Source organism: Rhinolophus sinicus, chromosome 6 (genome assembly GCF_057876585.1).
Source record: "Rhinolophus sinicus isolate RSI-liver-muscle chromosome 6, RSI-T2T, whole genome shotgun sequence".
Taxonomy (NCBI): domain Eukaryota; kingdom Metazoa; phylum Chordata; class Mammalia; order Chiroptera; family Rhinolophidae; genus Rhinolophus; species Rhinolophus sinicus.
In genome coordinates this window covers 53,177,225-53,192,685 of record NC_142506.1, presented here as the reverse complement: position 1 = coordinate 53,192,685, position 15,461 = coordinate 53,177,225, and the positions used below count along the sequence as shown (strand labels likewise).

General features: G+C 39.8%; 1 protein-coding gene and 1 pseudogene across 1 annotated transcript in view; both read right to left on the bottom strand.

Moving 5' to 3' along the window:
* The window catches only part of CATSPERE (catsper channel auxiliary subunit epsilon), an 84,497-nt gene that overhangs the window by 22,293 nt on the left and 46,743 nt on the right, over positions 1-15,461 (bottom strand). Inside the window, exons 12-14 of the mRNA XM_019730846.3 lie at positions 14,327-14,385; positions 5,840-5,915; positions 1,832-1,884 (exon numbers count right to left, since the gene is read on the bottom strand). Of these exons, the coding sequence (XP_019586405.3) occupies positions 1,832-1,884; positions 5,840-5,915; positions 14,327-14,385 (188 nt within the window). The remainder of the gene's footprint in view (positions 1-1,831; positions 1,885-5,839; positions 5,916-14,326; positions 14,386-15,461) is intronic.
* Positions 7,270-8,034, bottom strand: LOC109446960 (proteasome subunit alpha type-1 pseudogene; annotated as a pseudogene).

Here is a 15,461-nt window from a genome sequence, read left to right as displayed (position 1 = left end):
ACAACTCTCCTGTCAGAAATACCCTGGACCCCACAGGTCTCTCTCTCTCTTTTTTTTTTTTAGATTTTATCGGGGAAGGGGAACAGGACTTTATTGGGGAACAGTGTGTACTTCCAGGACTTTTTTCCAAGTCAAGTTGTTGTCGTTTCACTCTTAGTTGTGGAGGGCGCAGCTCAGCTCCAGGTACAGTTGCCGTTGCCGTTGCTAGTTGCTAGTTGCAGGGGGCGCAGCCCACCATCCCTTGCGGGAGTTGAACTGGCAACCTTGTGGTTGAAAGCCCACTGGCCTATGTGGGATTTGAACCGGCAGCCTTCAGAGTTAGGAGCGCGGAGCTCCAACCACCTGAGCTACCGGGCCGCCCCCTCCCCCCCCCCCCCCCCCCGCAAAGGTCTCTTATGGTGGAATGTGAAAACCTTGGGCTCACCACAACCTGAATAAAAGATATTAGGGTTGTTTTTAGGGTTTCAGAGCAGTGGGTCATTGATTAAGAGGCCTGGAGTAAGGTTCTGAGATCTGTTTTTAAACATGTTCTCCAGGTGATTCTGATGAGTAACCAAGCTTGACAATTGTTATCTAGGCTCTTCCAGAAATAGAGTGATTCAAGCTGCTTTGCATCTCACCAAGGAAGGAAAACTTCATGCAGTGGTACTGGAAATTGATTTTGCTAACATGTTGCTCAGAGCAGTTGTTCTCAAATTTCAATGCCCCTGCTAATCTCCTGGAAATTTAGTGACAATAGAGATTCTGACTCAGCAGGTGTGGGATGAGGCCAGAGAGCCTGCATTTCTAATAAATTCCCAGGCGATGCCAGTGCTGGTCCATAGACTGTACCCCCCAGGAGCAAGCATGTAGACCATCCCAGAAATAGGGTGCTCTAGGCTGTAGAAGTCAGTTAGCTTCTGTGTTTCTGGGGAAAGGAATTGCAGGAATAGACAATTCCTTGCGGAATGAGATGGGAATACTTAAGTATCAATCCAGGAACTGATTATTACAATTCAGTCCTAACAAGATTATTGAAATGACAGATGAGCAGACATTTGCTTTGGATGAGAGCAAGTCATTTCATAAACAGACTCAGAGAACAGTCAGGGCCCCCCCACTCTCACCCCCACTCCACACCACGGGAAAGGAAGGGCAATCTGTCGCTGTCTCCGTTATCCATTTAACCTCAGTTAAACAGATGTGTGTATGCTGACCTTGATTCTGTCCCATGTAGAAGGAAAGAGCTGTGGCACGAGGATGACACAAAACCAGTGTGCATCACTGCAAACCACAGTAAAATCAATGAAAGTCATACCTTGGGACCCACTGGAGGAAACAGTGGTGGTTCTGCTAGGTGTGCTCTAAAAAAAATTCCCCATCAGCAATGGTGCAGGAAACTGAGACTTCTCTAATGTGGATAGAAGCAATTCTCTGATGGAAATAAAATTCCAACTGGTTTGGGTGGGATGGTACACAGAATTAAGTGTTTCTCCCTCTCATTTCTCTAGGAATGAGTTGTAGTCTGAAGAACTGAGAGAGGTAATGGTGAAAGATAGTCACTGGCTTATTAAAAGTGAAAGTGGAGAAAAACGCGGATAATGGAGAAAGGTTAGTTCTCTGACCCTTTTGGTAGGATTCAAATGTAATATTTGACTTGGCAAAAAGTTCAAACAATTTTGGTTCAGACAAATGGTCAATTCAATTTTTGGATGCCAATGTCAGTTCAATTTTGGATTTCATTCTGGACATGTCCGTCATGAGACTAATATTATCACTAGTAATTACCATTTGGTTCACCATTTGTTTTAAAATGGAAAGAGTAAGACAGTTCAAACGCAAACATACTTACCCTTTAACAATGATGAATTTACTAGTATCACAACCAACAGCTATTTGGAACACCTGCAATGAAGTGATTTAGGTAGTGAGTTCAGTGGTTCTGCATCATATGGTCTAAAATATGTCTATAGCTAAAAGTAACTGCATTTTAGATGTGAAGCAATAACCTTTTTGATCTACACACTGCTCTGTGCTGTTTTCCTCCTTCTTCGATCACTTTTCTCTCTTTTTCCCCCTCATCAGCTAATTTTTTAATGAAGCACATTTTCAGGATCTATAATGTTTAAATACAGACATTGGAATAATATGACTTAATCTGAGCCCCACACATAGGTAACCGATAGTTCTCATACATTTTCTCCCCAGGAATGACCCATTAACCTTACTTATCTGTTTTTTTAAATTAAATTTATTGGGGTGACATTGGTTAAAATCATTATGTAGGTTTCAAGTGTACAATTCTGTAATCCAGCATCTATATATCACGTTGTGTGTTCGCCACCTAAAATCAAATCTCTTTCTGTCACCATCACCATCACTCCCCTTACTCTCTTCTACCTGCCCCACCCTTTCCTTCTGGTGACCACTAAACTGTTGTCTGTGTCTATGAGTTTTTGCTTATTGGTTTGTCTTGTTCACTTGTTGGTTTCAGTTTCTTTGCTTCATTTTTCCTTTATTGCTCACGAGGCCCAAAGCTTAGTTCTCTGATTTCTTACATCAGTATCTCAGAGAACTGATCTAATCTCACCTTTCACCAGCATCTCTACAGTCATGGCTATCAACTTTGTATTTCCAGCTTGCACCTGACTCAACTGGCATGTTTCTATAACATATCTAGTTATTAATTTGACTTCTTTTTAACCAGAGTCCTGGTTCTTCCTTGACTAGGACGACTGGTTCTTTTTCTGCATGGCTCCAGGACACCTTACTTTTCTGCTGTCTACCCTGCCTCCTCCCCTCTCCCCAGCTCCCAGGCTTTCTAAGTGGGGTCTAGACCCTTGCATTGTGTCGTAAGCATGTCCTGTATGTCCCATATTTTCACGAGGCAAATCTGAAAAACCCTAATACTTCCTGCCCTAAAGAAGGAGTTGGGAATGAGGAGGGTGGGGATAAAGAATGATGTCCAGCCAAGTTTGATAGGTCTAGAGATTTTTCCTGCTACACCAAGACCTTTCAAGCTTCATTTGAAAGGCATGCCCCACAGCAGGAGTTCCTGGATTTTGTCTTCTGAACCACCTGCTCTCACCCTCAGGACCTGACTTGTTCTTTCAACAGCTCTGCCCACGGTCCTTGCTGTCATCATCATTAAATCCGTAAATGTTTTCCTATCAAATGCATTCAGAAACACGGGCCTGCCTTTTCTCATTACTGTATTGTCCATATAACACACATGGTTGACTGAGGTCCTGAAATCTGTCATGGTCAGGGCCCCCCATCACTTTATGATCTTATTCGTCTCATCCCTTTTCTTTGGGGCCTCGTTGACAAGAGACACCCCTTTAGCCTCAGAATCAAGAACCTGGACTAGGATTAAAAATATGAGTTGACCTGCAGGTGGATATCTTGAACAAGAGCGTGGGTACAGAGTATGGGAGGCATGAATAAGCCTGTTTTCTTGGGTACCCACTGCTGTAGGGCTGACACGTCCCCCAGGACTGGACACCGAAACAGAGAGAGTCTGACAGCCTAAATGAAAACAATGAGTGCATTGGTTTTCTTTAGGTAATATTATTCTCCTAAGTGCAGAAACAGGGCAGGAGTGTTCCTGCCTTAGCTCAGAATCAGATATAGTACATTCCCTCTAATTGGACAGAACAACAGGACTGAGACAGAAATTCTAAAAGCCCTCAACACAGAAATGTTGGTAGATAATGGATTAGACAGAGCGTAGTCATTTCTTCTTGGGAAAATCCATATTGGAAGGAATCACCAAGGCCCTCTGGGGACTGGCTTACTCGGGGGGCCTCACTGCATTCTGGATCTCGGTGCATGGTTAAACACTGAGATGTAGCCCTGTGGGAGTGGCCAGTTCTATTTGCTGCTCTGCTGCAGGCTCTGAGGACTAAGTGACAAAGATGGCAGGGTCCTGTTCAAATGGCTCAGTCCATGGTCCATGTGGTCCAGAGGTTTATCAGGGCCTAACTTTATCCAACTAGAAAAGAAGTTTGTGGGCCAGGGTTCCATGTACATGACAGAGCTGAGCCCCGTGTTTCTCTAATATTTATCTGGGAGGCTGATGACGCTTACTGGTGGGCACAGGGGCACAAAGAAGGGTCCTGGGGTCGAAAGCATCCCTTGTAGCTGTGTACAGGTTTGATTTTCTTGGCTAGCTAAAGGACCTACCTCCACAAGGCTACGTTTTCCTGTTGCCTAAAGGGCTATTGCCTGTGTCTCCATTCTATTTCAGTGGGCAGCTCAGTATAAATGACCTGGGATACAGAGGGCAGCTAGATTTAAACCTCCTCTGGGGGTGCCAAGGATGGAAGAAAAGAGAGAAAACGGTCATGTTAATTACTTTGTGACAGGCACTGTTTTGGACACTTTGCATTCATTCTCTCATTTAATACTCTCTGCAGAGTAGATACATACTGTGAGATAGATGTTACATTCCCCCTCTTACAAATGAGGCCGCTGAGACTCAGTGTTTAGCAGCTTGCCCAAGCCAGTAGGTGGGAGAGCTTGGATCTGAACTCAGGTTAGAGTAACTGCTTTTGCAATGTCTGGGCCAAGCAGGATAGGGTGAATTGGGATCCCTAATGAATCTGTTGATTAGAGAAGGAGAGGGGTGGAGGAAACCAAGGGGTTTAAGAAGGCGTCTGGTATGGAAAGGTGTCACGCAGCTGAAGATGGAAAACACAGACCTGGGCTGGTGCTGTTTCTTACTTCCTCCGCAGACTACCCTGGGGGGGGTGGTGGCATGGTAGGTGGACAGGAGTGGTTGGTATGTACCTGCAGGCAATTTCCTGGGGAAGCCGTGTGTGTCAGCAGCGCTCCAGGATGGATCACGTCTGCCTCAGTTCAGGGCTTCGTCTAAACTCATGGACCCTCGCCCTGCTAGGAACAGGTTCCCTGTGAGGGAGTCCTGAAAGGCAGGGATGACGTCTCGTTTAACTCTGAAGTCTTCCTGTGTGTATTCTGTCTTGTGTCATGCCTGGCACATAGTTGGTGCTCAGTCTATGTTTATTGATTGGTAGTTAGGCTGAGAAGGGATAAAGAGAGGCAGCATCGCTCAGTGTGGAACGAGGACTCAAAGGAGGAGGTGGGGGTGAGGAATTTGGGTTTACTGTCACGATTACTCGCCATTACCGGAACGGCTCTGCTTTTGTGTGTGCCTCTCGCTGGAACCCCATGGGCGGCTGCCTGCCCAGCTGCTGCTTATTCTTCTACAGTCATTTTATGCATCACCTTCTTGGTACCTTTCCCATCCCCATCAAAATCACTCCCTCTTTCATCTGGGCTCTTGGAGAATTGTGTCCTATGTTCTCTTAATGCTAGATGGTTTACCCCTACGGAAATCTTTTCGTCTTTGTAACTCCCATTACTTAGCACATAGCCTAAAACCTAGAAACACAGTAGGTAAGCAATACGTTTTTTTGAATGAAGAAATGGTTAAATTTTTGAATAAATAAATGCCAGATAAATATGGACATGATGGCAGTCTTCTCTGGCACACTGTATCTTCCATTAATTTCAGTTTTCCTTTACACAGCTTTATTTATGTTCAAAAATGAAAAACTTTACACTTTTTTGTATGTGTTTATATCTGATTTTCTGTGTCCAAAGTAAAATAATGCTATCTCAACAGTGAAGCATTATAAAATGTTACTAAGTGTTAGTAACTGACGAAGTGATCCCCCAGTAAGTCTAGTACCCACCTAGCCCCATACGTAGTCATTACGCTATTACTGACTATAGCCCCTGTGCTGTATTTTACATCCCTGTGACTGTTTTTATAATGGGAAATTTGTACCTATGCATTATTGAAGTATTTGTTTTTCCTTCTACCCATGTCACTTACCTTTGGGGCGATTGGACATGCTTTTGTGTATTCACTGGGCCTAACCTGAACAAGCATAAGACCTGTGTTCTGGTATCTAGGAGAAACAACACACACAGGTGATTATAGACTCACAAGGGAGGTAGGCATGACTCTGCCTTTCTGCAGAGCAGATGAAAATCCCATGTACCAGATGAGATCGACCCTCCTCCCCTGAGGAATTAATTCTAGAGGCCTGTGGGGGAGGGAGGTGGAGATTGCTTGCTGCTTCTGCTCACGCAGCGGTGCACTGTGGTCAGTCAGACCTGAAGACACTCCCACCTCATGGTGTTCCATAGGGTGGACATAATGGGAACTAGAAGTGGGCATCTATCAGCATTTCAACCCCCCGGTTTCACTACCACCCTCTGTCCCTGGAGAGTGGAGCTCTGCTGCTGACATCTCTTCCTGCTTCCTAATGGCATTATGAGGCCATCACCACTGCAGCGGTTCCTTCTCTAGCCTCTATGGATGTTTCCTTCCTATTGATAACACCTTTGGAACAATAAAGAGTAAGTGATGAAATTAGTTTTCTGAACCACATTACGCTGCATAATATGATCTGACTGCAATTGAAAGGGAGGTCCGCCTTTCGAGCTCGTGAGGTGAACGTAAATCATTATGTGCTCAGGCAAAACAGGAGGACTCAAAAATCACAGAGGAGGACATTCTGAAAGCTTCACTCACATCCCTCACCTGCTAAGGTTTTCACTTTTGGACAAAACTGGGGAAATAACAAACACAAACTAACTAACCACAAACGAATGTCATTTTTCTTCCAATATTCATTATATTTTAATATTTAGTAATCGTATATTAGATATAAAATGTAATAAATAAGTGAGGATACAAAATAGCTTACCTTTGTATTTTTAAATCATGGTACCATATTTCATCAATTCTAAGATACATTTCTTTTTTTTTTTTTCTCATTTAACAACTTTGAAATCAGGAAGCATCTTATAACTATGCCAATTACGACTTTTGCTCTATTTGCTGGAAACTTTGATTTGATAAATTCAGTAATACAATATGATTTGTAAAGGACATTAAAGTAAATATTGCATCTTCATTTTTCTATACAGTTTTTCTTCCCCCGACCCCCAATACACCAGCAGGTGAAACAATTTTACTTCACAGTTGTCTTTAAAACCACAGACACTGTACTTCATATAAAAAATCAGTGCAGATAATATACTTTCTGGAAAATGATTATATAGACCCTCTCAAAGAAAAATGCATCCCATTATATGGTTTCAGTGAAGTTGCTTGGAAAAAACACATCTGGACTGATTCCAAAAACATACCATTCCACCACTGCATCTTTTTTTTCAAATTATAGCTTATTGTCATCGGTACGTGCTCTTTCATTCTTACATATTTGACAATACACATATAGACTGATTTATCACTTAATGCTCCATTGCTTCATCAGCCTTTTCTGCAGGTTGAGCAGGTTGTGCTTTTCTCTGTGGCCTTTCTTCAAGACCTTCCAGGAAGGGAGACACATATCATCATCATCATCATCAGATATTGTAAACTCCAAGTCTTTACAAACAGTTGCAATGGAAACTTGCTTTGCAGTTAGGTCCTGTTCTGCCGGAAGTGTCCCTCGTAAGGCAGGCAGACCATGCTTAACCAGTTCATTCAAATTGCGTTCCATAAACTCAGAAATATGTCTGTCCAAGTAAATACGAGCAGACTAAGAACAGGCTCCAATGGACATAGCTCTGCAGTCAAAAGAGTTAGCAGATGGACATGTTTGGGAAATAGGAGAGCCCATATCACCATCATCAGTAATAAGCAGTCCAACACCATATGGTGTCCGGCCATATCTTTGCGTTGGTATCTGGGTCTTGCTTCCAATTAGAGATATGATACGAGACACAGGAAGAAGTCTGTCAAATACAAATCTGGAATCCAAATACTCCTGGTGCATAACAGTCCAGCATTAGCAGTAAATCTACTACTGAGATACCAACATGGAGAATTTTTTTCTGATGAGCTGCAAGTTCTGACTGTGCTCTTTTCAAAGCAACCAATACTGCATGGGTTTTGATTTCAGACCAACTGTGGCTGAACCTTGTTTGACAGCTTCCATTGCATATTCAATTGGATGAATCCTGCCCTAAGGGTATCTAAACAGTGACATTATTGTCATGCTGGTTGCGAAACATGATTTGGTCACTGGTCTGGCTGCAGCCTCCTGCAAAGCTGAGGATCAAGGCTCTTTACAGTTTTCCTTAGAGGTAGATTTCCCCCATTCCCCCAGGGCTGATTTCAAAGCTTTAGGTATTTTATCTCAAGTCTCAGACTAACACTAAAGTATCCTTGACAATTTGATGGGTATTCTACAGCAACAGAATTCTGCATAAACATCCACAAAACCAAAATACCCAAGAGAACCCATAACTTTAGAAGAATCAAGAGAAACATTGGTGGGTGAGGGGGAAAGGGATGAATTGAGCCTCTCTTGACTTGTCTAAAGTAGAATTTTCTCCCCTCTGTACCACTTCATTCTGGTTTTTTTTTTTTTTTTTAATTTTTATTTTTTTATTAAATTTATTTTTTATTAAATTGTTAGTAAAATTACATAGATTTCAGGTGTACAATTCTGTATTAAATCATCTATAAATCCCATTGTGTGTTCATCACCCAGAGTCAGTTCTCCTTCCATCACCATATATTTGATCCCCCTTACCTTCATCTCCCACCCCCCACCCTGTTTTATTTTCTTAACAGCACTTAGAACTATTTGGCATTATCTTGTTTATTTATTTGAGTACTTTCTGGTTTTAGGCTACCACTCGAGATATATCCCATGACAGCACTACTTTGTCCTCGTTCACCACGTATTTTGAACACCTAGAAAGTGCTTGGCATAGAGTGGGGTACTCAAATTCACTTGGCATAGCAGCAGACTAAAGAAAAGTGGACTTTTTCCTAGAAAGACAATGCTATTTTTTCAGAAAATGTATCGTCAGGACATAATGACAACCATATAAATGCCATAAGACACAATTCTAAGTTGGTGGTCTTCCTCCAGAAACTAAGTGCTTAGGTGCTATTTATTCCAACACTCAATTTTTATCTGATTCTACTCATAGTTACTCACACTTTCTGGGATATTAGAGTTCTGGTTTTTGCTTAAGTATGTAAAGACTATGGGATGGGAATGAATGGTAAAACGTGCTTGAAATTTACTGAATTAAGAAATAGCCGAGATGTCATCAAAATGGCGGCATGAGGTGAGCCTCTGTAAAGCTCCCCTGGAATTTACAACTAATCGAACAACAATAACTCCACAAAGGACTCCCTGCACAGCAGACAGGCAAGACGAAGAGGCCCACTACTAAATTCACCTAAAGGTGGGCGAATTGCGTGAGTGGGAGAGGAGGGAAGGGAGAAGTGCGGAGATGGAGCCGTGCGGGCGCAGGACGCAGACCTAGCTCAGTGCTCCGAGCTCGCTGCTTCCCGGAACTACCGCAGCTGCAGGAGAGGGAGGAACTCGGACTGCTAGGGCTCCGCTTATGGCCCACAGGGCTGAGGGGACAGCATATACCACGGCTGAACCCAATGCTCACGGCAGAGACCTCGGAGAAAAGACTGAGGGAAGAAGGCTGAAAACGGTGGTTTAAGCCCTCACTGCCGAGCAGAGAACAGAAGCTTAGGTACTGAGACTAGCCGCCCCCTCCCTCCCCTCCCAGAGCTCGCCCCGCCCCCATCTGCCCGGTGCTAGAAGCGAAACAGTAGCAGTGTCAGATCAAAATAATAGAATATTTGCTGTTCTGAGAACTGTGGACCGCAGACACAGATTCATAGCCCAACTAGTTCTGGCAAAGGGGAGGGAGCTGTGGAAGCAGGACCAGCTGTGGTGGTGGTCGCCGCCATTCCTCTGGGCCACCTCTCACAACTCACCCCACCCCTGGCCCCACCTATCTGGGTGGATCCCTGCAGGAGTAAAAAGAACTGCTGAAACAAACGGGCTCTGAATCTGGTGCAGGAAGAGCTTTGGAACTTCAAAAGCTCTCCGCATACCCACACGGACACTGCACCCTGTGACCCAGGCGAACTATTAATAGAGGAGAAGTCCGTCTCCCAGGGAATCAACGAATACAGTAAAGTTGCTGGCTACAAAATCAACATACAAAAGTCCATTGCTTTCCTATATACTAATAATGAAATCTCAGAAAAAGAAATACAAAACACAATTCCTTTTGCAATTGCAACAAAAAGAATAAAATACCTAGGAATAAACTTAACCAAGGATGTGAAGGCCCTATATGCTGAAAACTATAAGACATTTTTGAAAGAAATTGAAGAAGGCACAAAGAAATGGAAAGACATTCCGTGCTCATGGATTGGAAGAATCAACATAGTTAAAATGGCCATATTACCCAAAGCAATATACAGATTTAATGCAATCCCCATCAAAATCCCACATGGCATTTTTTAAAGAAATAGAACAAAAAGTCATCAGATTTGTTTGGAACCACAAAAGACCCTGAATAGCCAAAGCAATCTTAAGAAAAAAAGAACAATAATGGAGGTATCACACTCCCTGACTTTAGCTTGTACTACAGGGCTATAATAATCAAAACAGCATGGTATTGGCAGAAAAACAGACACATAGACCAATGGAATAGAATTGAGAACCCAGAAATAAAACCACATAAATATGGACAGATAATTTTTGACAAAGAAGCTAAAAACATACAATGGAGGAAAGACAGCCTCTTCAATAAATGGTGCTGGGAGAATTGGATAGCCACATGCAAAAGAATGAAACTGGACTGCTATTTGTCACCATGTACCAAAATTAATTCAAAATAGATCAAAGACTTAAGCATAAGACCTGACACAATAAACTGCAAAGAAAAAAACATAGGTACTAAACTTGTGGACCTTGGGTTCAAAGAGCATTTTATGAATTTGACTCCAAAGGCAATGGAAGTAAAAGCTAAAATAAATGAATGGGACTATATGAAACTTAAAAGCTTCTGCACAGCAAAAGAAACCAGTGACAAAATAAATAGGCAACCAACTGAATGGGAGAAGATTTTTGCAAACAGTGCCTCCGATAAGGGGCTAATATCCAACATATACAAGGAACTTATGCAACTCAACAACAAAAGAGCAAACAACTCAATTGAAAAATGGGCCGAGGACCTGGAGAGACATTTCTCCAAAGAGGACATATAAATGGCAACTAGACATATGAAAAAATGCTCAACATCACTAATCATCAGAGAAATGCAAAGAAAAACCACAATGAGATATCACCTTACCCCAGTCAGAATGGCTATCACCAACAAGACAAATAGTAACAAGTGTTGGAGAGGCTGTGGAGAAAAAGGAACCCTCATACACTGTTGGTGGGAATGCAGACTGGTGCAGCCATTATGGAAGGCAGTGTGGAGGTTCCTCAAGAAATTACGAATAGAATTACCATATGACCCAGCAATCCCTCTCCTGGGTATCTACCCCAAAAATCTGAAAACATTTATACATAAAGACACGTGTGTTCCAATGTTCATTGTAGCTTTGATTATGGTGGCCAAGAAATGAAAACAACCAAAATGTTCTTCGATAGATGAATGGATAAAGAAGTTGTGGTATATATACACAATGGAATACTATTTGGCGGTAAGAAAAGATGATATAGGAACATTTGTGAGAACATGGATGGATCTTGAGAGTGTAATGCTGAGCGAAATAAGTCAGATAGAAAAAGCAGAGAACCATGTGATTTCACTGATATGTGGTATATAAACCAAAAACAACAAAAGAACAAGACAAACAAATGAGAAACAGAAACTCATAGACACAGACAATAGTTTAGTGATTACCAGAGGGTAAGGGGGGTGGGGGGTGGGAGATGAGGGTAAGGGGGATCAAATAAATATATGGTGATGGAAGGAGAACCGACTCTGGGTGGTGAACACACAATGGGATTTATAGATGATGTAATACAGAATTGTATGCCTGAAATCTATGTAATTTTACTAACAATTGTCACCCCAATAAATTAAAAAAAAAAAAAAAAGAAATAGCCCATTTTTTTACAGTTTCTTTTTTGTTTTTCTCCTTTAAGGAGGTCATGATTAACTTTATTTGGACACTTTTGGGATAATATTTTTCTTACATTGGAATCATTTGGCTTTGGAAATATTCTTTTAGAATAAACATCCAGGTCTTATGTATTTCAAAATTATTATCAGGATACTCTATGTATTAAGATTTTCTGGTGTGCTAAAATCTTTCTTAAGGGATCTCTTTGATTAAAGCATGATACTAAGTGATAATAATGTCTGGTGTACTGATCTCGGACCAGGCTCCAAGGTTCTCATCATCAGTCTGCCATTAACCAGCCCCGTGAGCATGGAGAAGATGTTTAACTTCTGTGGGCTCGGTCCCTTCATGTGTCAGACGACCTTCTCAGACCACGATTTTTCACAAGAACTTTTTAATATTATAGACTATAAACTTTGAGTTCAAATTTTTGAATATAAACTTTAAGTTCATATTTACTTTTCCCAATTCTATCCTTTGTTGGAGAACATATTTGAGCTCTGAAACTAGTCTTGATTTTTCTAGACAAGTTTAATGGAGTCCTAACTCTGGGAAAATTTTCCTAAAAAGTCAGATTAACATTCTATAACCATCCTAACATTTCTCTTTTTCCCCCTTTATCTCTCATTTCTATTTTTAAAAATTTTCAATTACAGTTGACATTCAGTATTATTCTATATTAGTTTCAGGTGTATAGTATAGTGGTTAGACCTTTATGTAATTTACGAAGTGATACTACCTATTAGTCTAGTACCTACCTGGCACTGTATATAAAACAACAAAGATCAAGTGTTGGTGAGGATGCAGACAAAAGGGAACACTTGTGCACTGTTGGTGGGATTGCAATTTGGTGCAGCCACTACGGAAAACAGTATGGAGGTTCCTCACATGGGCATTCTGACAGGTATGGGGTAATATCTCACTGTGATTTTAATCTGCATTTCTCTGATGATTAGTGTTGTTGAGCATCTTTTCATGTCTATTGGCCATCTTTTCAGGTCTATTGGCTTCTTTGGAGAAATGTTTGTTCAGGTCTTCTGCCCATTTTTAAATCAAATTTGTTGTGTTTTTGGTGTTAAGTTGGATGAGTTCCTTATAAATTTTGGATATTAACCCCTTAGTGGATGTATCATTAGTGAATATCTTCTCTCATTCAGTGGGTTATCTTTTCATTTTCTTGATGTTTCCTTTGCTGTGCAAAACCTTTTTAGATTGATGAGTCACAATTGTTTATTTTTCTTTTGTTTCCCTTGCCCAAGGATATATATCAGGAAAAATACTACAAAGAGCAGTGTCAGAGAATTTACTGCCTGTGTTTTCTTCTAGGAGTTTTATGATTTCAGGTCTTACATTTAAGTCTCATCCACATTGAGTTTATTCTTGTATAAGGTGTAACAAGTTGTCTAGTTTCATTTTTTTTTTTTTTTTGCATGTATCTGTCCAGTTTTCCCAACACCATTTATTGAAGAGACTGTCTTTACCCCATTTTATATTCTTGCCTTCTTTGTCATAAAGGCGTGGGTTTATTTCTGAGCTCTCTATTTGTTCCCTTGATCTATGTGTCTGTTTTTATGCCAGTATCATGCTGTTTTGATTGCTATAGCCTTTTAGTACAGTTGATATAAGGTAGCTTGATACCTCCAACATTGTTCTTCTTTGTCAAGATTTCTGTGGCTATTCGGGATCTTTTGCGGTTCCATATAAATTTTAGTATTATGTGTTCTAGTTTTGTGAAAAATGCTATTGGTATTTTATAGGGATTGCATTGAATCTGCAGATTGCTTTGGGTAGTACGGACATTTTAGCAATGTTAATTCTTCCTGTCCATGAGCATGGTATATGCTTCCAATTATTTGTATTTTCTTCAGATTCTTTCTTCAATGTCTTATAATTTTCTGAGTACAGGTCTTTTACATCCTTGATTAAATTTATTCCTAGGTATTTTGTTTATTTTTTTGATGCAATTGTAAATGGGATTGTTTCCTTAATTTCTGTTTCTGATAATTCGTTATTGGTGTATAAATATGCAATCAATTTCTGAGTATTAATTTTTTTTATCCTGCTGGTTTCCTGAATTCACTTATCAGTTCTCATAGATTTTTTTAGTGGAAATTTTTGGGCTCTTTCTTACAGTATCATGTCATATACACATTTTTTTTTGCATTTTCAATTGGATGATTGAGAACCTTCAGATGAGTCATGTTTCCATTTAATCACAAGGATACTTCTAAATTTTTACACAGAATATTAATTTCACATTTATCCAGACAGTTTAAGGAATTTTAAATCTAGATATTTAAAAGGATATGAGGCCACTTAAGTAAAAGAATACCTGCAGAATTAATAGCCTGAATAGCATATTTAACATGAGTAGTTTCTTTTAAAAATCATACTTACTGCAGCTGGAAGTAATCATCCACTGCCTCATAATTTACATTCTGAGAAAATGTTATTTTCTGAAAAAGAAGATAACAAAGTTTTAAATTCTTTCTTTAGGTAAAAAAAAAAATCATATACTTAACATTTTCCAATTTTTCTTTTCTATCTCAGAAACTCTAATTATGTACATGTTACATGTACTTTGTCACATTTTCCTTTTAATTTTATATTATCATAGTCCTTTTATTTGTATTGTTTTTCTCTCCCTCCTCATTTGACTTTTGTTATTGCAATATTCTCATCTTTATTTTTCATTTATATCCCGAGCACATCAAACTTTACACTTTCTTCTGTTTTCTAATAACCTTGTCTCTGGACATTTTTATTTCTTCTTTGAGGGTTTTAAATGATTACAGATAACATATTGTCTGTAATTTTTGAGACTGAGGAATTATTTGCCTGAACGTTTCCTCTGTTGTTTTTGAGTGATTTTTAAAAATGTCCCTTTGCTTTTTGCATATGTTCTTGCTATTTTATTCCATCTGGGGCATATTTGTAATTACAATCCCCATCTCCTTAAATCACTTTATGGTAGTTCTTTGTTTTATATACAGAGGGTGCCAAAAAAATGTATACACATTTTAAGAAAGGAAAAAACTGTATTAAAATTACACTGATGGTAACCACTTTGGGCACCTCTTGTAATTGCAGAAGTCACACGTGACTTGTATTCAAGTATATACCTTGTTTTTGGTATATACTGAGTATAACAATTTTAATAGTTTTTTTTTCCTTTTTTAAAATGTGTATACATTTTTTTGGCACCCTCTGTACATATTTATATATAATATGTTAATATTAGTCCTTTTCCTTGAACATGGAACTAGATTTATTGTTAATGTAATGACCTTGGCAACCTTCAACTTTATTACAAAAGATTGTATATTTTGTGTTATGTCACTTAGCATCCAGCTTATGTGTAAATAAACTTTGTCTCTGAAATAAGATTTTTTGCTAAGATTTTTCAAAGGCACAAAATCTTTGTTCTCATCACAACATATTAGCCAGAACCAAATTGATCTCTCTCTAAAGATATATACATATAATTTTATATATTTCAAGATAAATATATATGAATAAATATTACATTAAC